This window comes from Ictalurus punctatus, chromosome 2 (genome assembly GCF_001660625.3).
Source record: "Ictalurus punctatus breed USDA103 chromosome 2, Coco_2.0, whole genome shotgun sequence".
Lineage (NCBI taxonomy): Eukaryota > Metazoa > Chordata > Actinopteri > Siluriformes > Ictaluridae > Ictalurus > Ictalurus punctatus.
In genome coordinates this window covers 7,928,405-7,953,838 of record NC_030417.2, presented here as the reverse complement: position 1 = coordinate 7,953,838, position 25,434 = coordinate 7,928,405, and the positions used below count along the sequence as shown (strand labels likewise).

Below are 25,434 nucleotides of genomic sequence, written 5' to 3'. Positions count from 1 at the left end.
CACCTAGTGCCCATTGCTCCCTGGGATAGGCTCCAGGTTCCCAGTGACCCTGTAGGATAAGCAGTATAGAAAATGGATGGATGATGGACGGATGGATGAAGTCACAGGGGTGCCAATAATTGTTGCACACAGGGGTGTTGCACACAGGGGTGCCAATAATTGTTGTTATATTTAACAAAGATATTTTTGTTATAAACTTGTGTGCAATATTAGTTGAGGGCACTGTATATATAAGTGTGTGTGTGTGTGTGTGTGTGTGTGTGTGTGTGTGTGTGTGTGTGTGTGTGTGTATACTCAGCAAAACAATAAATGTGTGTGTATATATATATATATATATATATATATATATATATATATATATATATATATATATATAGCTTCCTGGGATAGGCTCCAGGCTCCCCGTGACCCTGAAAAGGATAACCGGTATAGAAGATGGATGGATATATGTATGTATGTATGTATATGTATGTATATGTGTGTGTATTGTACAAATGTACAAAAACTGTAGAGGATATTTCCACAGAAAATAGATTATGCGCCACCCTGACATTTTGACTGCATCCCCAATCAAGACAGGTTAAATCAAGCCCTGCTGGTACCGCTACCAGTGAAAGGGGAGCCGCCATAGGCTGGTGTGAGCGACATATCAACACCGACAGGGGGCACACTAAACCCGCGACAGAACCATGCACTCGCGCTCCAGGAATGCACTCGGTAATGAGCAGACAGACCCTTATAGGAAATAACGCCTTACCGTGAGAGTGCGTGGTGGACTTTTCTGGCGTGAAACAGAAGGCAAAGTTTTCCAAATCTGACCGCACAAGACTTGACGCAAATCGAGATTAGCTCTGCGTATGCAACGCTGTGTCTGACTGCGCGGCTGACACGGACACACGCCGGTGTCGCGGGAGCTCGCGCTGTAAAGGAACTAACTGTAAAGGAAACGGGAGTGCGGTTCGTTTTGGGACTGTTTGTGGCTGTGTAAGCGACACTTCAGCTGCTATTCGGCGTCACACTGTCAAAAAAAACCCCAACAGAACAACAATTATGAAGCAGGTTAACAGGCATTTGGGAATATTCACAGAGCCGGTTTGGAGGAAGGATGAATTCCCAGGTTTTTTTTCTGTGCGCTGAAGACATTTAAGTCGGATGCTTGGTGAAGTTTTTGTTTTGTTTTATGAGAAATACCACCTGAACGGTGTTTCTAATATAAAAAGAGCATTTTAGATGTAACGAGCTTAGAGAAGAGAAAACATTAGCTTTGCTTGATATTTTTTGTCTGTCACTTCCGTCGCTCATGGATGTCTTATTTCCCTCCACTGGCATTTGTTTTTAGTTCAGTTCCGCAAGCTGACACATTTGACAGCTGTTTTGGTAACCTGTGCACTGGCTGAAATATCGACGAGAAAGAGCAAAATGTGACACACACACACACACACACACACACGCACGCACGCGTGTAGAGCTGAGCTCTTCGTGTACACCCCTACCTCCTTTCTCCTCCTTTCAGGTAGCCTCCTAATTCAGGTTTGACTACCCACACCTTACATTTCTGTCACAAAATGATGAGCACCGGCCCCAGCATCGTGTTCGAGTGGTTGAAAACGCTCCAGCTCTGCCAGTATGTCGAAGCGTTTGTGGATAACGGTTACGACGACCTGGAAGTTTGTAAACAGATCGGCGACCCCGACCTGGACGCCATCGGCGTGTTCATACCGCACCACCGACAACGGATTCACGACGCCGTGACAAGACTCAAAGACGAGGACAAGCAAGCCGCCTCGGGGCTTTATTTCACCTTAGAGCCGCTGATCCCCAGACTGAGGGGATCCAGGACGTGGACGGATCAAATTGGGATGACATTCCCGGGGTCACAACGGAACCTAACCCTCCGGAACCGGGAGCTTGTCGTCTATCCGAAACTGAAACTGAAGATCATGATCAGGGATAAACTCGTTAGGGACGGGATTAATCTGGCTAGGCCTCCATATTCTAACAAGGTAGGTTTTTTATTATTATTATTATTATTATTTATTTCTGAAGAGTTGGGACAAGTCTGAACAAGTCTATTCATATATATATATATATATATATATATATATATATATATATATATATATATATATAAAACACAATTAGTTTTGGAAGGAGAGCTGAAAGTTAGTGCAAAAAAGGAAGGACAATAAAACGGTGGACTGTAAATGACAGATGTGCATGCTTTAGACACAGTTCAGTAGGTGAGTTTTTTTTTATTCTGTACTTATACAAATATCCTGGAAGATCATTGTATAGACACTACACCCTATGGATCACCTAAGATCCTGGAGGCAGTGCTTTGTGATCATGGGTGAGAATGGAGGAGTGGGCCCAAGGAGTGAAGAAAATCATTCATTTGTCAAACCCACCTAATCGTTGAGTCTTAATTTGAGGAAAAAAACTCAAACAAACCTAATGCACCGTTAATCTTTGGTGTAGCTATGTTTTTGTCACTTGTGGGTCCAATTCCTAGAGCTTTCCTGTATAAAAGGTTTCTTGATAATTGTTGATGGTCAGAGTGACTCATTTTTGGCCCAAAAATAAGTCATTCTCAGTGTCAACAATTTGAGTTTAGTACATACACCATAACTGGCATGTGCCAGATATGGCACTGGCAAAGTTACTGTGTGCTATGAGCAGCCATTTAGAAATTATTGACATTGTTTGAAATCTGGGGCAGAATTGCTGGGATGGTTGTGTGGCATTTTAATTTCAGCTTAAAGGTGGCCCAGCTGTGAGTTCTGCTTCAGATCATACCTGAGACATTTTCTCATTACTGTTGACTTGTAGCTAGTTTGGCAGTTTGGCAATGTCATGAAGTGTCGTGTCATGAAGTGGCACGTGTGAGCCAGTTTTGGAGCATTACTCATTTGCTGTCATGAATGCAAGGTGATTTAATAACTTAGCTCCATTTTATTAAACTTTCTTGGACAAATCTAATATGCACCATTCTAAAACAGTGCTCTAGTCTGTCTTCTTGCCTGACGACCACTCATCTAGTACCTGGTTTGTGCACAGAACAGATCTATGTGGAGGTAAAGTGATTTTTGTACAGTTTAGCCTCAAGACTCTTCACTATAATTATGGAATGAAAGGGGGCAATTCCAGGAGGTACCTGCTGGAATTTCTCCAGATGTCCAGGTGTACAAACACTTGATCTATAGTATATGTGTGTGTGTGTGTGTGTGTGTGTGTGTGTGTGTGTGTGTGTGTATACTCAGCAAAACAATAAACGTCCTCTCAGATTCAACTGATTTTATTTCCAACAAATTTCCTAATATGTAAATATTTCTATTAAGATAAAAACATTCAACAACTGAGACATAAACCGAACAAGTTTCACAGACATTTGACGAACAGAAATGGAATAATGAGTCCCTGAACAAAGGGGGGGTCAATATTAAAAGTAACAGTCAGTATCTGCTGTGGCCACCAGCTGTTTCAAGTACTACAGTGCATCTCATCCTCATGGACTGCACCAGATTTGTCAGTTCTTGCTGTGAGATGTTACTCCACTCTTCCACCAAGGAATTTGAAGTTCACGATCACGTCTGGGGGGGGACACATGGTTACATGTAATTTTCCACTGCAAGGACGATCAGCTATCCTTCCTGTCTCCCTGTAGCACTGGATATGGGATATGGAAAATGTGTTTGCCCCATAATTACTAATTCCCCAAATCTATGAAACTGCATTCATAATGCATTCTTAATTCATAACCAGCTGGACTATACACAACCAGGCCTGGTTACTGCAAACCCTGTTCAATCAAATCAACACTTAAATAGAATTTTTTCAACAGCATGAGTTATTGAACCTTCGCAGAAGTGGCCGACCTTCCAAAATTTCTCCAAGACCACTGCAATTATTCATCCAGCAAATCACAAAAGAGCCAATGACAACATCAAAGGAACTACAGGCCTCTCTTGCATCAGTGAAGGTCACTGTTAATGACTCCACTATCAGAAAGACACTGGGCAAAAATGGCATCCAATGGAACAGTGGCGAGGTGAAATGATGATGGTGGAAATGGTCATTAATGCTTTTGCTATTTTCTTATAGCCACTTCCCATTTTGTGAAGCGCAGCAACCTTTTGCCACACATCACAGCTATATTCCTTGGTCTTAGCCATTGTTATGAATGACTAAGGGAATATGTGTTACCTCATATTTATACCCCTGTGAAACAGGAAGTCAGGGTTGAACAATTTCCTGTTCCTAGTGACTCAGGTGTGCTCAAAAAATTAAATATATCAATGGAAATATACTTAAAATATACTTTTCTCAAATTAATTCAAATGGGTGCCAATAACTGTTGCACACCTATATTTAACAAAGATAATGTTTTTGGATTAACCTGTGTTTTGTTTGCAATTGTTTGATATCCATGAAAGCAGAGTATTTTTGTGAATTTTTTTTAGCAAAAGATCAAAAAAGGTTAAACAATGAAGCCAATTCTTCAAAGCCTTCTTTGCTCATATTTACCAAGGGTGCAAATATTAGTATTATCACTGTATATATACATATGTGTGTGTGTGTGTGTGTGTGTGTATATATATATATAATATATAATATATAATATATATATATATATATATATATATATATATATATATATATATATATATATATATATATTAGGGATGCACCGAATGTTCGCAACCAAAATTCTTCACGAATGTCACGACCTCGATGAGGGGGCGCGCGCATGCACGAGCTATGTGCACAAGCTATGTGCTCTTCGAATGTGTACTGTGGACACGTGGGTTTGTTTTGTTTCTGTTCTGGAGTATTCTGTCACGTCGGGAGACGTAAGGGAGTAGAGTACTGAAGCAGGTAAAGACATTTATTTAAGGACAGGCAGACAAATCCAAATCGTAATCCAAAAAATTTAGTCAAGACAGGCAAAGGGAATCAGAGTCGCGGTCACAGAAAACAGAGTCAAAACAAGAAACATGAACTAGTACTATGGACTGGGAGCGGAAAAACCAGCGGGGACTAAATGAACTACTCTATACTCCGTGAGGTGTACAGGGACGCGAGCGGTATATATCCCCAATATAATCAGCCATATAGAACCGAGTAGAACCATTTTTTGCACTCTTGTCAATGCACTTTTAATATATATATATATATATATATATATATATATATATATATATATATATATATATATATATAATGTGTGTGTATATGTGTATAATAAATATATGTGTATATATATATATATATATATATATATATATATATATAAAATGACACACACCCAGTATACAGTATATGCCAGAAGACCATTAAATAACTAATATTTAGCAGTCTTGGAAATACATTGTGCCGAGGATGAGGTAGAAGCCAGGTTGTGAGGATGCATACCTGGCACTGTTTGGGATAATCAGTGGGAGAGAGAGAGATAAAGGAGTGGCTGGAAGTGCCACTGAGAGAGATACACTTGTGCGCTTTGTTTTATTGTTGTGTTCTGTTTCCAATTAAAGTTTATGTTTAAGTTCAGTTGGTTCCCGCCTCTTCCTTGCCCGACTTTAAAGTTTGATACATTGGTGTGCATCCTCATAACCTGGCTTCTCCCTCCTCCTCGTCACATACATGTGGATCATAAACCTAATAGAAGCTGGAATATGCTTCTAGTACACTCCCTAAATTGAGACGTTACATCACAGACCACTGCCCTAATCAAAAAGGGTGAGAGTGTAGAAATGACCTGTTTGGCAGTCATTATAGAGATGTAAGATGAGCTGTCGTTTGTGCATGCTCATTATTTCTGATTGTTGTGGTTTGTTGGATGGTGAAGGCGCCGTGTGGATTATCACGATTAAACAGCTCAGTGGGAGTATCCTGGTTTCTAATCAGTGTGTAACCTTAAACACAACTTTAGTCCTTTTTAAACACACACTGTGCACACACACTTTTTTATAGCACTGATACCATTAGATAGTTGAGTTAATATTTCTAAATTGATTTTAATGTTAATAAATATATTGCATGCAAAGCAGGATAAACTGTGCTATTACAGTATAAACGGATTGTAACTCATTTTGTGTGTGTGTGTGTGTGAGAGAGAGAGTAATATGTTCATAGTCTTCCACATGAAGAAACTATGCATTTTGTCCTATAACTTAATTCTTATGTGTCTCAGATGAGTAATATTTCAATAAAAATGTGTCATTTTATGGTCAGTGAATATACAGAGATCTCATTGATGCCTTTTTTACTTCTGTTCATATTCTTCTGTGTCTGAATCTGAGCATATCCACTTCCAGCCACCTTCCCACCCTGCTGAGTATGAATACATGTTTTTGAGATTTCCTGATACCAATATAATAAGACTTCAGTCAGTCCGCATCGTATACGTCTCAGCTGCATTTGTGTATAAATTCTTAACAGTAGAAAGGGCAACAGTTGACTTCTATATTAAATATGATTTGGAAAGTCCAGCATTTAATTATCAGTTATGAGTCAGTCAAGTTACATTTCCATTATTTTTTTTGAGAGATATTAACTGTTAATCCATTAACTGTTAATAATTAATTGATTAAACATAGTTTGTGAGCTTCTAGAAATCCTCTTTTAGCCAAGCCGAACAAGCCCATTTATCAATCACTAGGCTCGGTTGCCTTGTACCGTGCCCAAGCATGAGTCCAACTGAACCATGCCTGAGCGCACCTCTTCAAGCAGGCCTGGGCACGATACAGAATGATCACACTAGTCAAACAAATCTTTTTTGTGAAAAAGAAAAGTGCAATTTTTGATCCTATTTGGTTAAACATTTTCAGTGGCATTTTTAATAAATACAGTTAACCGATGTTAGCTATATATTTTTTAATGTTAGCTAAGTCAAACATACATTGATAGGTTTTATTAACTCAAAAACATTCACCATAAACTTTGACAGAAAGTGAGGATGTCACATCAGTGTGCATTCAAGTGGGAAAATAGAGTCAAGATGAGAGCAGAATGATTACTAATGTGAAATGTGGGGAAGGGCAGGGCTTGAGGGGTGTCAGTCAATATCAGATGGTCCAGATTCCTATGTCTATTGGCTCATTTGCTGTTTTTATTGTGCGTTAAATCAAAAAAGCAAAATTATCTAAAATCTTTAGCAATATGTTAGTGTGAAATGGGATATTATAAAATAAAAATACCAGATTTAAGGTTTTTCTTTCACAGTGCAGCAGGCATAAAAAAAGAACAATTCTGGTAATAACATGCCACAGAAAAAAGATAAAGCTGGACATCTTTCTGGAATTTTATATGCTTTATATTCATTTTGAACATTAAAAAAAAGGATATTATATGCCTGACCTTATGTGTCTTCAAAGTGAGTAACCATGGACAAACACAGAAAACATTCTAGCTTTCTAATATAATACCTGTAAAAACCTGTCCATATAAAAGGAGTAAAAAAAGACCCTGAGTATCAGCCTGGGATTTCTTCACTGCCACTTTAGCACTACTATGACACATGCACACACGAAAAGTGTACATATACACCTTGATTATAAGGTAGAAATTAGGAAAAAGATGAAATAATGGAAAAAAAAAAATCTATGACATGCACCATATTATCCAGCAACAGCAATGGCATTATCCAAACCACACTACACTGGTTCGAGGGAAAAGGGAGAAGGAGATTGAATGAGACAGAAAGTGGGAGTTGAAATGCCCCACTTTTATTATGTAATTTTCACACCTTTCCTCCTAGAAATCCCCAAGCTGTTAGCAGGTTTACCCAGATCACTTTCTAATCTATTTCTGTTTGATGTCTGCTCCATCACATCTCTTCTCAACCAGCCTCTTGTGGTACTGCTGCTTCTTTTTATCACACTGCCTCGTGGTCAGTAAGTGAACTTTTCTTTCTTTCTTTTGTTTTGGCTGATTAAACTTTCACCATGTGCATTTTATCCATACTTTCTCAGGATACAGCAAATGCATATGATCTACAGTGTGTGTAAATAGGACTATTAAACGTTTAGCATGTCTTTTTGTGTGATTTCTGGTTTGCATTTTTGTAAATTCCAATCTTCCAACTGTCCAGTTTGGAGGAGTCTGTGCCCACTGTAGCCTCAGATTTCTGTTCTTGACTTATGGGAACAGAACCCGATGAGGTTTTCTGCTGTTGTAGCCCATCCACCTCAAGGTTTGACATTTTGTTTATTCTGAGATGCTTTTGTGTTCAACATGGTTGTAAAGAGTGGTTGGGTTACTGTATCCTTCCTGCCAGCTCAAAGAATTCTGGCCATTTTGTCTCTCATCTCTCTCTTTCCCATAACTGCCGCTCGAGGATGTTTTTGTTTGTTTGGTTTGAGTACTATGGAGTGTAAACTCCAGAGACTGTTATGTGTGAAAGATCAGGAGTTTCTGAAATAGCCGGACCAGCCCATCTGGCACCAACAAACATGCCAAGTCACTGAGATCACATTTTCCCCCATTCTGATGTTTGATGTGAACATTAATCGAAGCTCTTGACCTGTAACTGCATGATTTTATCCATTGCACTTCTTCAACGTGATTGGCAAATTGGATAAATGCATGAATGAGCAGTAGTAAGGACTAAGTCTATTTATTACGAAGAGAAAAATGGATGGAGGATGAATCCATGGAGAACAGAACAGAGAAGATAAGGGCAGAGAGAGTTTCAATTAAAAATATTTCATCAAATCATTCTAAGATTTTAGAAAAGGTTGTAGCAAAGCAGTTATGCTCGTACTTAGATAGGAATAACATTCATGAAATGTATCAGTCAGGATTTAGACCTCATCATAGCACAGAGACAGCGTTAGTTAAAGTAGTAAATGACCTTCTACTGACTTACGATCAGGGTTGTGTCTCGCTGCTTGTGTTACTCGACCTTACTGCAGCTTTTGATACTATAGATCACACTATTCTCCTTGATAGATTAGAAAATGTTGTTGGTATTAAGGGAACAGTCCTCTCCTGGCTCAGGTCTTATCTGACCGATCGTTATCAGTTCGTAGATGTAAATGGTGAATTCTCCATGCGTACTGAGGTTACTTTTGGAGTTCCACAGGGTTCTGTTTTAGGCCCACTGCTCTTTACTTTATATATGCTACCCCTAGGTCAAATTATTCGTAAACATGGAATTAGCTTCCACTGTTATGCTGATGATACACAGTTGTATGTTTCAGCGAAGCCAGAGGACAGACATAAGCTTAGTAAAGTTGAGGATTGTGTAAAGGACATTAGACATTGGATGTTAATTAACTTCCTTCTGCTTAATTCTGATAAAACAGAAATACTTTTATTAGGCCCACGTGTAGCTAGAAGTATCCTTTCTGATCACATGGTTACTCTGGATGGTCTTTCTGTTTCATCATGTGCAGCAGTTAAAGACCTTGGAGTGATTATTGACTCCAGCCTATCATTTGATGCTCATGTAGATAATATTACTAGGATAGCCTTCTTTCATCTCAGAAATATTTCTAAAATAAGAAACATATTGTCACTACATGATGCGGAAATACTAGTTCATGCATTCGTCACCTCTAGATTAGATTACTGTAATGCCATACTGTCTGGATGTTCCAGTAGGAATATAAATAAGCTCCAATTAGTCCAGAATGCAGCTGCTAGAGTCCTAACTAGAACTAGAAGATACGACCATATCACACCGATATTATCCACACTGCATTGGCTCCCAGTAAAATCTCGCATTAATTATAAAATACTCTTATTAACCTATAAAGCACTAAACGGTCTCGCGCCACAATATCTAAGCGACCTTTTGGTTTTATATGATCCGCCACGCCTACTTAGATCAAAAGATGCAGGCTATCTGACGGTACCTCGAATAGTGAAGGCTACAGCAGGGGGAAGAGCTTTCTCTTATAGGGCCCCACAGTTATGGAACAGTCTTCCTATTAGTGTTCGGGACTCAGACACAGTCTCAGTGTTTAAGTCTAAGCTTAAAACGTATTTGTTTACTCAAGCCTACCCTGACTAGATTCTGTTCTACTTTCTCCCTCTCTCCTTTCGCTGAGCCCCACACGAATTTATGGAGATACTAGAGATCCTGATCCTTTCAGCCTCTGGATGGAGCTCAAATCTTCTTTAATTCCAGACTGCTGGGACTACGGCTGCTCTTAACACCATACAGACTTCATATAAATCCATAATGAACTTTTTCACAATATCTGTTGTTACCCAGATGAGGATGGGTTCCCTTCTGAGTCGGGTTCCTCTCAAGGTTTCTTCCTCTTAAAACATCTTAGGGAGTTTTTCCTTGCCACCGTCGCCACTCAGTGGCTTGCTCAGTTGGGATAAATTCACACCTTTAATATCTGTATACCGTGTTGATATTTCTGTAAAGCTGCTTTGAGACAATGTCTATTGTAAAAAGCGCTATACAAATAAAATTGAATTGAATTGAATTGAATCAAAGTTATGTATGGTGTAAATGGTCTGCACTTATATAGCGCTTTTATCCAAAGCGCTTTACACTGTGTCTCATTCACCCATTCACACACACACATCTGCCATATAAGGTGCTAACTTGACATCAGGAGAACTTGGTGTTCAGTGACTTGCCCAAGGACACTTGTCCATGTGGAGTCATGTGGGCCAGAAATTGAACCGCCAACCCTACGATTAGTGAACAACCCGCTCTACCACCTGAGCCACAGCTGCCCGGTCTAATCTGACTTAGGGCTGGACAATAATTCAATATCAATATATATCACGATATAATTTTTTTCAATAACGGTGCAATGATTTTTAAACACATTTCCAATATTTTGACATACATTACAGCATTTGTCACTGACTGATGTTCATGGCGCAGGCGTCAGTTCATTGTATTCAAGCTGAGCAGAAAGAGCAGAACACAACTGGCTACGTGCATGATGACGCACACCACAGGCACGCAGCCGGTGCTCAGCAGTAGTAAGCTAAGCTCCAACACGGCAAGTTTTAGCTACAAAATTAGTACCTCTGACCGCAATACAAATGCGACTGAACGAGCTTCCACAAGTGAAGAGAAAGCAGACAAAATAGTTGATAAGAGAGGAAAGACTAATCAGTGGTATGGAAGTGGATTGGCTATCTAAGCTCTGATAAACTTCACCTTTGTGCCGGAGAGTGCTGCCGACTAGCAACGGGAACACATCAAATCTGTTCCACCATCTGAAGCAGTTCCACCCGATAGAATATTCTGAGAGTCAGAAGATGAGGCATCATAAAAGTTTGAGCCAACCTATCCCTGAAATATCACCGCCACCCCCAAGAGAAACGCATGCAGCAAACACAGATGGCTGCATTCATGCCTTATGACAAACAGTTTAAATTATATAAAGACATCACTAAGGCTGTCACAAACTTTTTGGCTAAGGACATGATGCCGTTTAGTATGTTAGAAAACGTGAGCTCCAGGAAAATGATGTCTGTCATCGACACAATACGAGCTCCCTGGCCAGAAATATTTTTCACGCACAGCTATACCTACACTTTACGGTGAAGTTAAGGAAAGGGTGGAGAAGCAACTGAAGTCAGTGTCATATTTTGCAACCACAGGTGACCTGTGGTCAAGCTGAACCTCAGAACCATACTTGAGCCTGACAGTACACTTTATTTGCCAAGACTGGAAGCTTGTCAGCTTATGCTTCCAGACGGTTTACTTCCCTACGGATCACATGGGCGAAGCAATTGCAGCCAGACATAAAGTTTTTTATCCTGGCTGAAGCACTTTTGTTTCAATCTATAAGAATAAGCCTATGTTGTAGTTTAAAGTTAAAGATATTAATTTTGACAAAGGTAAGAGTTATATGTTTATTTGACAGTGATTTCACATTTCTTGTTTGTATGTAGGTTAAGTACAGATAAAAGATGAACATTAATTTATTTGTACCATTTTTATTTCTAAAATATGATATAGTTTTACAGTAGGAGGTTTCAGAGACTTGGCAAATTAATTTTTCAGAAGATTGTAGGTACAGACAGCCATTGTGGCCATTGTTGGCAGTTTTTCTGAGGATATCGTATCGACTGAAATTAAGAAATATATCGTGATATACATTTTGGCCATGTCGTCCAGCCCTAATCTAACTGTAAAACAAGTATATCCCGATTGATATTGAAAATTTTCATCTATAGTGTCTCATCTCTAGGATTGTGTATAAATCTGAATTTAACATGTTTATTAAAAAAAAAAGTTGATTTGCATTGCATCAATATCATCAATAATTATAGTAAATATGAAAGTGAAATCTTTTCTCGGATCTTGAATAATCGTAGTATGCTGAATCTTTTCCTTTTATTGGTTCATGGTCACTGCACTTGTAAATTAAACATCAGGGTAAACTGGAGCATGTTGAGTAGGTACGACATCAAAATAGCCAGTGCATCCAACTGAAGCTAATTCATTAATCGAGCCCAAATCACTTCTCATTTTGATGTTGTACAGTTTTATAAAGCTGACACAAATTCATATGCCATGTCCTTTTCTATATTGCTTTGATCGGTAAGAGCAAGGCTGTATGGTAACAATTTCTTTTAGGAGCACTTGTGCTCCTAATTACAAAAATTTAGGAGCAAAGTCAAAAAATTTAGGAGCACGGTTGAAGTTTAGTTTTTTTGTTTTTGTTTTTTAGAGATGGTAACGTTAATGTGCCACAATATAACACACAAGTAGGCATGAGAAAACTTGAGCTTGTCAATTATGACAGAATTTAGGAACATAGTGTGAGCCATGACAAATTAATTTACCTTCTGATAAACTACATTTAATATTTTCAGTTAATTTTGTATTAAAAAAAACAACAACTGTTAACCTGTTCCACCTTGTAAACAAATACAATAAAACTCAATGTTCAGTCTTTGAAGTGTGTTCCTCTTAAATATATTTAAAGCTACACTATATTAAACATTTTCCTCTGTCATGGTGCTGGGCTGGAGTCAGTTCTCGAACTACTCTGTGTATATTGTGTATATATCTGAATAATCTCATATAGGATGTGATAGGGTGAGTTAATTTATCCGCCAGATGCAAAGCACTTTAGTTTAATGGTGTTCATTGGGGATGCACCGATCAGGATTTTTACAGCCGAAACTGATCCAGATACCAATTTTTTTTTTTTTTGTTAAGCTTTAATCAGGAGGTTTTTCATAAACAGTTGTAAGCTCTCTGCTCATGGTCACTGTTAATTGAATTAAAATAATAGCAATGAGAAATACTGTTGGTTAATTGATAAATAAACAAGCATAAAATATTTACTTTTAAATATCTTAAACAATAAAGAGTCCTAATTAAGATAGACTAACACAAAAATGATCCATATTAGGAAAAAGGCTAATAGCCTTCTAAGGAGATAGCTTACTAAGCTTAATGTCAAAGTGATATTAAGTCCAACCCATAGTAATTAAACATCATTTAATGTCTCACTTTATTTATATTTTATGAAGTTATTACAATATTTATTTTTTTATATTAATTGATTTATTTATAACTAAGCACATTTTCTGTCTTTACATTTTATTAGTTTTCTGTTTGTTTGTTTACCAGTTGTTCCTTTTAGATCGGTTCCCCCAGTACAGTGTTTCCATATCTGCTGATAATAGTGTGTTTTTTGGGAGATTAAATCAAAACATGGAAACTGGAGTTGACTTTTCTATTGTTATCTGGCAACCGTGAGTTTAAATGAAGAGAATGTGCTGTGCGTGTGTTGGTGAAGAGAGTGAAGGAGAGCTGCAGCGTACTGTATGTGTACAGACTCAACAGTTGCTACTCTTGATTATGATTGGTGAGGAATTATTTAATAAAGAAGTTTGAATTAAACCCTTGTAGTGTTAGCATTATTATTAATTTACCGCTGTCTCTACACGATCAGGTCGCAAGTGCAGGTCATTTTGTGGGATCAACAAAAGATGGCGGTTGTGAGATCGGGAAGTTGAGGATGTACAGAGTTACTCTCGTCATCATAATGGCATCTTTGCAGTATTTACACACTTGTTTGGTTGACTGAGGAGATGAAAATCAGTGTAAGAGTAACTGTTGCGCAGTGCAGCTGCATTTTGGACTTCCTGTAGTTTTTATTCCGATTGTATTATACAACTACCAACAGGTTACTCGCACCGGTGCAAATAAATATTTATTCACAGTCGCACAAAGTACTTTTCAGTCGCAAATTCGAGTGAAATGGTCACACTGTAAAGCCCTGATGAGCCTGTCTTTATTTTATTATTTTCATCTTTATTATCAAATAATTTCTCTGAGATAATGGCTTAATAGTAATGTGCAGAAATAGAGTGAAAATTTATATTCAGAATGTTGTACAAAAAAGAATGTTTTACCAACACCCCTTCTTTCTCTTTCTGTGGTTTCCAGACTTATTTGTAACTGAAAAGAGTATTATTCTGACCAGGTTACCAAGGTGTCCTCTATATAAATTGTCTATAAAAGTAGAAAAATTAAGTGTATTGATGACTCATTGTACTCTACTGAATGGCTTGGCAGAATTATTCAAAATCTGTTTGAATGATGGTTGCCTTAGTTGTGTGTCTCTCTCTCTCGGTGTGTGTGTGTGTGTGTGTGTGTGTGTGTGTGTGTGTTTGGGGGGAAGGTGATAATGATGATGGTGGTGTTTACAGTGAGTTCTGTCAGTCTGTTGAAAAAGGTCAGCTGGAATAGAGGGGAGCAGTTGTCATGGCAACACCTACATGTGCATTAGCCTTTTAGACAGGATGTTGACTTGGCTTAAAATGAACCATGGCAAGATCACATGGAATTCTTTTTTCCACAGTTTCCAAAACGTCACATAAGTTCATTTAAAATATGTGTGTGTGCATGTTTGACATGTATGTATCAGGCCATGAAAGAAGTAAAAGCATGCTAAATCGTGTCACTACTGAATTATTCAAGCAAGCCCTCAGGTACTGACACATAATACACACACATGTACAATTTCCATCAGTTCTTCCATGATTCTTTACTGTGTGTGTGTGTGTACTGGTGGTAGGATATAGGTCAGTGTTTACCTCTGGCTCTGTGATAACACTACTCTAAATGTCTCCCTAATCTAGTCTGTTACTGTAGATATACAGTGCTTGTTCAACCTCACTGACCTTTATGACCTCACCCCATTACAGACCTCATTTACACTCATACTGCTTTCTAGTTTATGTACAGAGTGTAGGATTTCCTGTACACAGAGGATACTGACCCATTACACTTCCTAACCTTTACTGTCATATGTAGTACAGCATCTCTCCACTTCACACGATGCCTGTAGCTGAAGTGTTGTGTGTCCTTCATATGTTGGTCATCTCACAGTCATAGCAAGAGCAGAGAAAATGTGTAATTGTTCTGTAATGGCATGCAGATGTCAGATCAGACCATAAAAAACAGTAATGAATATTAATTGAGATAAGTGATATCCAAGTAAAATTCTCTCTCACCACTCTGGCCGGCAGTTCTGTGGCCATCAGTTTTGACCTTGTTCTGCATCACATAGGGAAATGGCATATCAGTATGCATGAAGTAGCATAACAAAATGTGTAATTATAATTAGGGAACTTAATGAAAGATGTCTGACAAAAGAGAACGGTTGGGGCTGGATGACCCTTTTATTCTGTTTAAGTAATTGGGTAATTTAATATTGTATTGTGTAGTATTGTATTTATTTAAGTGAAAAATAGTTTGATGTGAGATTCAGTTCTGCTATGGTTCATTACTTAATCACACAGAGGACTGATAAGAGCCAAAAAGTGGGATCTTATTGGACAAGATGAACTTGCCAGCATGTTGGACACTGACACATTGTATATCCACAGGCTACCAGTGTCTCCTGTATAAAGGCACATGATGACAGGGTTCAGACCAAATCATGTTTTGTCTGATCTGGAGTGTCACATGTTACTGTTTTTTCCCCCAAAAGATTTTATGAATGATTGTATTGATTGGTCTATTTTCATATAGTGTTTGTCACGTATCGTGACGTAACGGAGATAAGGTAGGATGCAATCACAGTAGAACAGGTTTATTTAAGAGAGAGACAGGCAGACAAATCCAAAACGTGATCCACAAACGTAATCCAGTAACATGCAAAATTCAGGCGATCGGCAAACAGGCATAAAGGGGTGAGGCAGGAATCAAGGTCACGGTCACGGAAATACAGGGTCGAGGAACAAAACAAGAAACATGAAGAATAGCGCGGGACTGGTAGCGGAGAAACCAGCGTGAACAAGCAAGCTGCTTAAAGGGGAAGTCGTGACAGAACCCCTCCCCAAGGGCACTCCTCCCGGAGTGCCATGAAACATCCATCTCCATCGGCGGCCCCGGCCCCCTGGGCAGAATGTCCCAAGCAGAGCCAGGAGACCACACAGTGTTTTTGGCGAAACAGAAAGGCAGAGCGACATTCACGGCAGAGCAGGAAAGCAGAGTGACATCCACAGCAGAGCAGGAAAGCATAGTGACGTCCGCGGCAGAACAGGAAAGCGGAGCGACGTCCTCGGCGGAACAGGAATGCGGAGCGACGTCCTCGGCGGAACAGGAAAGCGGAGCGATGTCCTCGGCTGAACAGGAAAGCGAAGCGATGTTCTCGGCTGAGCAGGATAGCAGAGGAACATCCTCGGCTGAGCAGGAAAACAGAGCGCCATACTCAGCGGTGCAGGAAAGCAGTGCGGCATCCTCAGCAGAACAGGAAAGCAGAGCGACGTCCTTGGCGGAGCAGGAAGGCAGAGTGACGTCCTCGGCAGAGCAGGGAAACAGAGCGACGTACTCAGCAGTGCAGGAAAGCGGAGAGATGTCCTCGGCTGAACAGGAAAGCAGAGTGACATCCTCGGCGTTGCAGGAAAGCAGAGCTACGTCCTCGGCTGAACAGGACGGCAGAGGGACGTCCTCGGTGGAGCAGGGAAGCGGAGTGACGTCCTTGGCGGAGCAGGAAAGTGGAGCGACTTCCTTGGCGGAGCAGAAAAGCGGAGCGACGACCTCAGCTGCACAGGTAGGCAGAGCGACGACCACAGCCGGGCAGACAGGCTGAGAGAAGTCCTAGGCGGAGCACGAAAGCAGAGCGACGTCCTTGGCTGAACAGGGAAACAGAGCACTGTACTCAGCAGAGCAGGGAAGCCGGGCGACATCCTCGTTGGAGCATGAAAGCAGAGCGACGACCACAGCAGGGCAGGCGGGCTGAGCGAAGTCCTCGGCGGAGCATGAAGGCAGAGCGACGTCCCCTGTAAGGCCAGGGAGAGGAGCGTGGGTCTCCGTGAGGCCAGGGAGAGGAGCGTGGGTCTCCGTGAGGCCAGGGAGAGGAGCGTGGGTCTCCGTGAGGCCAGGGAGAGGAGCGTAGCTCTCCTCGAAGCAGGAGGGGGGAACGATGTTCGCCATGGAGCAGGAAGGCAGAGCGATGTCCACAGCTGAACAGGGAGGCTGAGCGACGACCTCAGCTGAACAGGGAGGCTGAGCGACGACCTCAGCTGAACAGGGAGGCTGAGCGACGACCACGGCTGAACAGGAAGACTGAGCGACGACCTCAGCTGAACAGGAAGAGTGAACGACGTCCACAGCTGAACAGGAAGGCTGAGCGACGACCTCAGCTGACCAGGGAGGCTGAGCGACGTCCACAGCTGAACAGGGAGGCTGAGGCTCTGAGGTCACCAGGTGAACCTTGGGCATGGGCGGAGCTTGGTTTGCCGTGTCAGTAGACTCTGGCGTGAGCAGAACTTGGCTGTGTGTGTCATCAGACTGGGGCAGGAACAGAACTTGACTGTGCGTGTCAGCAGACTCTGGCGTGAACAGAACTTGGCTGTGCGTGTCAGCAGACTCGGGCGTGAGCAGAACTTGGCGGTGCGTGTCAGCAGACTCGGGCGTGAGCAGAACTTGGCTGTGCGTGTCAGCAGACTCGAGCGTGAGCAGAACTTGGCTGTGCGTGTCAGCAGACTTGGGCTTTGGCAGAACTTGGGTGGTCGTGTCGGTAGTCTTGGGCATGGGCTGAATTTGGGCTACCCGGTCGGTAGACTCGGGTTTGAGCAGAACGTTGTCGGCCGTGTCCTTAGACTTGGGCGTGAGCAGAACTTGGTCGGCCGTATCAGTAGTCTTGGGTGTGACATCAGGAACTTGAGACTTGACTTGGACTTCAGAGACTGGAGACTTGACTTGGACCTCAGGGACTTGAGACTTGACTTGGACTTGGATCTCAGGGACTTGAGACTTGACTTGGATTTCAGAGACTGGAGACTTGACTTGGACCTCAGGGACTTGAGACTTGACTTGGACTTGGACCTCAGGGACTTGAGACTTGACTTGGATTTCAGAAACTTGAGACTTGACTTGGACTTCAGTGACTGGAGACTTGAGTTGGACCTCAGGGACTTGGTTGTCCGTGTTAACATCAACTTGGTGGCCCATACGCTCATTATGCATGTGGAATGGAAGATCAGCACTGTTCGCCACATTAACTCCCTTCAACAGCTCATCCAAGTTGTAGCTCTGCCCTGGTTCTCCAAACTCCCTCAGAAACAGGTCCGAGAACTGCCTACTGTCCTCCAGTACCCGGGGTCTCATGGCTGCTACTCGCTGTGCCCACTTGCGAGCTGGGCCAAAAAATTGGGTCATCATGAACTTAATCCATTGTTTCTCCCTTGGCTTCGGGTCAAACAGGGTGGAGAAGTAACTCTGGCAGTCAATCATAAAATAGCCCGGATAACCAAAGAAGTCATCATACCGATCGGGAAGGTCCATGAAAGTCCATTGCGAAAACTGCATAGAATCCAAGGCGGGGATGATTGGCGTGGACCTCCGGGTTCTGTGTTCTCTCCGTTCTCGTGCTGCATCCATGATGGGCGGAATATCTGTCACGTATCGTGACGTAACGGAGATAAGGTAGGATGCAATCGCAGTAGAACAGGTTTATTTAAGAGAGAGACAGGCAGACAAATCCAAAACGTGATCCACAAACGTAATCCAGTAACATGCATAGTTCAGGCGATCGGCAAACAGGCATAAAGGGGCGAGGCAGGAATCAAGGTCACGGTCACGGAAATACAGAGTCGAGGAACAAAACAAGAAACATGAACAATAGCACAGGACTGGTAGCGGAGAAACCAGCGTGAACAAAACTAACAAACCTAAACATGAACCATGAAACATGACATGAACTAAGACTATGGTTATCTATCGTGAGGACTCTAAACTAAGTGACTAACTCATTCAAACTATTCTAATATTCCGCGTCGTGTGCTGGGAGGCACGCGGTATATATACATACATAATCAGCTTCATAATGGCTGACGGCTGAGGGCAATTCGGACACACGTGACACAATGCCAATGACTGAACAGGGAGGAGACATAACAAAACATAACAAATGCACGTGTCCAAATGTCACGAATGTCAACCACGAAAAAGCAGGTGCTCGCGCACCTTGCACAGCAGCGTGCATTCACATGCTCTTCAGCACGCTGCTTAAAGGGGAGGTCGTGACAGTGTTTATTGGTCTAGTACTGCATAAATTCCATCAAAAAATTAAGAAAAGGAGACTCAAAGCATTTGGTTAGCGAGGAAACATACTCTGATACTCTACAAGGCTCTTTTGTTTTTATTTCATGTACAGTATCTCACAAAATCGAGTACACCCCTCATATTTTTGTAAATATTTGATTATATCTTTTCATGTGACAACACTGAAGAAATGACACTTTGCTACAATGTAAAGTAGTGAATGTACAGCTTGTATAACAGTGTAAATTTGCTGTCCCCTCAAAATAACTCAACACATAGCCATTAATGTCTAAACCACTGACTAAACCGCTGGCAACAGAAGTGAGTACACCCCTAAGTGAAAATGTCCAAATTGGGCCCAATTAGCCATTTTCCCTCCCCGGTGTCATGTGACTTGTTAGTGTTACAAGGTCTCAGGTGTAAATGGGGAGCAGGTGTGTTAAATTTTGTGCCATCGCTCTCACACTCCTTCATACTGGTCACTGGAAGTTCAACATGGCACCTCCCGGCAAAGAACTCTCTGAAGATCTGAAAAAAGAATTGTTGCGCTACATAAAGATGGCCTAGGCTATAAGAAGATTGCCAAGACCCTGACACTGAGCTGCAGCACGGTGGCCAAGACCATACAGTGGTTTACCAGGACAGGTTCCACTCAGAACAGGCCTCACCATGATCGACCAAAGAATTTGATTGCACGTGCTCAGCGTCATATCCAGAGGTTGTCTTTGGGAAATAGACGTATGAGTGCTTCCAACATTGTCGAAGGGGTGGGGGGTCAGCCTGTCCATGCTCAGACCATACGCCGCACACTGCATCAAATTGGTCTGCATGGCTGTCGTCCCAGAAGGAAGCCTCTGTGGTCTGATGAGACCAAGATAAACTTATTTGGTTCAGATGGTGTCAAGTGTGTGTGGCGGCAACCAGGTGAGGAGTACAAAGACAAGTGTGTCTTGCCTACAGTCAAGCATGGTGGTGGGAGTGTCATGGTATGGGGCTGCATGAGTGCTGCCGGCACTGGGGAGCTACAGTTCATTGAGGGAACCATGAATGCCAACATGCACTGTGACATTCTGAAGCAGAGCATGATCAGTATGCAGTATTCCAGCATGATAACAACCCCAAACACACCTCCAAGACGACCACTGCCTTGCTAAAGAAGCTGAGGGTGAAGGTGATGGACTGGCCAAGCATGTCTCCAGACCTAAACCCTATTGAGCATCTGTGGGGCATCCTCAAACGGAAGGTGGAGGAGCACAAGGTCTCTAACATCCACCAGCTCTGTGATGTCGTCATGGAAGATGACGCCAGTGGCAACTTGTGAAGCTCTGGTGAACTCCATGCCCAAGAGGGTTAAGGCAGTGCTGGAAAATAATGGTGGCCACACAAAATATTGACACTTTGGGCCCAATTTGGACATTTTCACTTAGGGGTGTACTCACTTTTGTTGCCAGCGGTTTAGACATTAATGGCTGTGTGTTGAGTTATTTTGAGGGGACAGCAAATTTACACTGTTACACAAGCTGTACACTCACTACTTTAGCAAAGTGTCATTTCTTCAGTGTTGTCACATGAAAAGATATAATCAGATATTTACAAAAATATGAGGGGTGTACAAACTTTTGTGAGATACTGTGTGCCACAGAGATGGAAACTCGAGTCTGCAACTTGGACTTGAGTCGCACTTGAGTCGCAAAAAAATCACTTGCGCATTGACTTGGACTCATAACCAACTGACTTGAGACTTGACTTGGACTTGAAGACAGAGACTCATGAAAAACACAAGTTATTTTGGTTTGGCATTCCCGATTACGTTCTCTTTACTACCCCACATGACAGCATCAAACACCACATTTTCCTATTCATTCCACTTTCAGTATATGCTAAAGCAGCAAGTATCACAACAATTCATCTGTAAACACACCAAGCCAGCATTATTATATACATGTGTGCAGCTTCTGAAGACACGTGTTCATCACCCATTGGGAATGTGCTGTTATATAAATGAACAACAAACAATAACAATATAGCCAAGTCTTACCTTGTGATAATTTTCATGTCATTTAATTTGAAAAGCAATCAATTAATCCAAAGGGAAGCTACACAGTTGTTAGGGGCTTGCCTGCTGTCCATTTTCAAGAAATAGTAACGTGTCTTGCCTGCAGTGTCACTTCTAGTCTGCGAAACCTTCAAACCCAACTGATTCATCTCTCCTATTGTTTAAGGTTTTTGATAGCATTGTTTTAAACATTAATTAAATGAAATCTATAAAACTTTCCCGCAAGCTTTATATCCGAGAGGTCAATATTTTTTTTAGTTCTATCAAGACAGTGCTGCTCTCTGAAAATGTTTGGATGTGACTTTTCTCTTTTTTTCCTCAGCCATAGCGAGTAAACGAGCAGTGATTTCAGTATTTTGAATACTGGAGCCTCAAACAGGTTATAACAGGGTATTCAAATACCCTTATTCACCCTTATGTGAAAAGCAGCATTGTACTGTTTTATATTTTTCAACCTGCACAAACAGTGTACACGTATACACTCGCTTAAAACCAACATCTTGCCTTATTAGTTAATCATGGTTGACTGAACAGAGATGCTACATGGCCTTTCAAGTTTTTCAATATCTCTCTCTCTCTCGCTCGCTCTGTTACTCTCTCACACACACACACACACACACACACACACACACACACACACACAGACAGACGGACAGAGTCAGATCACAATTTTTGTAATGTTGCCTTATACACTACCCAATGGATTTCAAATGAAGCAATTAGTTGAAGTGCAGACTTTCAGCTTTAATTCACGGGGTTTTCACAGGCTCAAAAATAATTGGACAAACTAACAATCATAAATATTAGGATAATTTTTAATATTTTGATGCAAATCCTTTGCAGTCAATGACTACCTGAAGTCTGGAACCCATGGACATCACCAAATGCCTGGTGTTAAGTTTCCTCCTTAGGGATGCTTTGTCAGGCCTTTACAGCAGCTGCCATCAGTTGCTGCTTGTTTGTGGGTCTTTCTGCCCACAAGTGAAAAGCATGCTCAATTGAGTTGAGGTCAGGTGACTGAATTGGCCATTTAAGGGCATTCAATTTCTTTGCCTTAAGAAGCTCTTGGATTGCTTACGTGGTACGTTTTGGGTCCAGCTGTATGTTTTGCAGCATTTGACTGAATCTGAGCAAAAAGTATAGCGTTATATCAAGGGTGTCAGACTCACGGCCCGGGGGCCAATTGTGGCCCGCGGAACGATATTTTGTGGCCCCCTACTTGAAATCAAGTCTTAGTGTTAGTGCGGCCCGCATGTTTTTTCTCACATGCACCTGCGTGAGTCGTTGCCCTGGGCGTTTTATATTTTTTAACACTTGTGGGCTACCATAGCTCAGGCTCGTGACAACAACACGAATTATCAACATTGGTCACTTGAAACGTGTTTCGGGAGTGTCACTCAGTGCAAATACGTTTTTTTTGTCACCCAGTCATGTCTTTTTCAAAACCTGCCGTGACGAGAACGGTTGGCGATGAGCACAGACAATTTCAGGAGAAGTGGGAAACGGAATATTTTTTTGTAGAGCACAGGGGCATTCCGACGTGTCTAATATGCACAGATAAAGTTGCGGTGCACAAGGAGTATAACATCAGACGTCATTACTCAACTAGACATGCTGAGGAGTATGCAAAATACCAGGGAGATGAGCGTGAGGACGGGTCGCCAAACTTAAAACATGTCTACTGAGGCAACAAGATTTTTTCAAGAAAGCAAGCAAAGAGAGTGATGCAGCAGTCGAAGCTAGCTACGTGGTGAGTGAGATGTTTGCTAAGGCAGGAAAGCAATTCAAAGACGGCGGGTTCACCAAACAGTGCATGTTACAGGCTGCAAGTATAGTCTGTCCGGAAAAGAAAGGTCAATTTAGCAACATCAGCCTTTCAGCCAACACACTGGCAGAGCGCATTTCGGACCTGTCGGGTAACATTTATGATCAACTGCGTGAGAAATCTAAACATTTCCATTCATACTCAGTCGCTCTTGATGAGAGCACAGATGTCACTGACACTGCGCAGCTCGCAATATATGTCCGTGGTGTGGATGACAATTTTGAAGTGATGGAGGATTTGCTCACAATGATTCCAATGCATGGCCAGACCAACGGTCAGGAGATATTCCGCCAGCTGTGTGATGCCATTGTTGATGCCGGCTTACTATGGAAGAGTTTTGCTGGAATAACAACCGACGGAGCGCCATCAATGACAGGGAGGAGAAATGGACTGGTGGCACTTGTTCAAAGAAAACTGGAAGAGGAGGGTGTGGAAGAGGCCATTGCTTTGCACTGCATTATCCATCAGCAGGCCCTTTGCAGCAAATGCCTGAAGTTTGACAATGTGATGTCTAATGTTGTGAAATGCATCAATCATATCAGATCCAGGGGCTTAAAGCACCGGCAGTTCCGCGCCTTTTTGGAGGAAATAGAGTCAGCATATGAGGATGTGCTCTACTTCACCGAGGTACGTTGGCTTAGCAGGGGGGACGTCTTGAAGAGGTTTTTTGGGTTGAGAGGAGCAGTAAAAGCCTTCATGGATAAGGATGGGATGGCTGTTCCTGTACTAAGTGATCCCAAATGGCTAATGGACTTATCTTTTCTTGTTGACATCACACAGGAGCTGAATGTACTGAACAAGAAGTTACAAGGCCAGGGCCAGCTTGTCAGTACTGCATATGACAGTGTCAGAGCATTCTCCACAAAACTTGTGTTATGGAAAGCCCAGCTTTCTCAGACAAACCTCTGCCATTTCCCAGCATGCAAGGCGCTCATGGATTCAGGCACACCATTCAGTGGTGAGAAGTATGCTGATACCATTGTAAAGCTACAGGAAGAATTTGATCACAGGTTTGCAGACTTCAAGACACACAGAGCCACGTTTCAAATTTTTGCTGACCCCTTCTCCTTTGATGTGGAAGATGCCCCCCTGTGCTTCAGATGGAGCTAACTGACATGCAGTGCAGTTCTGAACTCAAAGCCAAGTTCAGGGAGGTGAGCGGAAAAACAGACAAGCTTGGACAATTTATGAGAGAATTGTCCCCCACGTTCCCTGAGCTTTCCAAGATGTTCAAGCGAATCATGTGCCTTTTTGGGAGCACCTATCTGTGTGAAAAGCTCTTCTCCACTATGAACTTTAATAAATCAAAGTTCAGGTCCAGACTTACAGATGAGCATCTTCGAGTCATACTGAGGGTCTCAGTTGCTTCCTCCGTCAAGCCAAATGTGGCTCAGCTGTGTACGAGGAAGCGCTGCCAAGTCTCTGGCAGCAAGGAGTAGGAGGAAGTAAGAGAAGCCTATGTTCTGAAGAACTGTTCATGTTCTGCATGTTCTGAATTGTTATTACTAAAGATTAAGAAGTTTGGATCGGTTGTACTGTTTTTGGAATACTTGAAACCCTTTTTTTGTGGAATACTTGATGCAGCCCAGCCTCACTCAGGCTCTAACTCCAGAGGCCCCCAGGTAAGTTGAGTTTGAGATCCCTGCCTTATATGCTTCAGAATTCATCCTGCTACTTCTATCAGCAACCACATCATCAATAAGCACCAGTGACCCAGTTCCATTGTCAGCCATACATGCCTATGCCATAACACTCCCTCCACAAAACAACAAATTGGCAGATAATTTGGTACACTTTGGATCATGAGACCTTCCTTTCCTTCTCCATACTCTTCTCTTCCCATCATTCTGGTACACGTTAATCTTCGTTTCATTTGTCTAAATAATCTTGTTTCAGAACCGGACAGGCTTTTAAATTTTTTTTAGATGTTTTCTAGCAAAGTTGAATCTGGCCTTTCTGTTCTTGAGCATTACCAGTGCTTTGCATCTTGAGGTAAACCCACTCTATTTACATTCATGATGGCATCTCTTGATTGTAGACTTTGACAATGATATG

The 25,434-nt window shown here is 41.7% G+C and overlaps 1 protein-coding gene across 6 annotated transcripts in view; it reads left to right on the top strand.

The window, feature by feature from the left end:
• Window positions 1-715: 715 nt before the first annotated feature.
• sash1a (SAM and SH3 domain containing 1a) overlaps window positions 716-25,434 on the top strand; it is a 402,788-nt gene continuing 378,069 nt past the window's right edge. For 2 of the 6 annotated variants that reach the window (XM_047159716.2, XM_047159714.2), the window contains exon 1: window positions 716-2,003. In XM_047159716.2, coding sequence (XP_047015672.1) covers window positions 1,566-2,003 — 438 coding nt within the window. In that variant the 5' untranslated portion in view covers window positions 716-1,565. The remainder of the gene's footprint in view (window positions 2,004-25,434) is intronic. The other 4 variants (XM_047159718.2, XM_047159717.2, XM_047159719.2 and 1 more) reach the window with 2 other exon arrangements.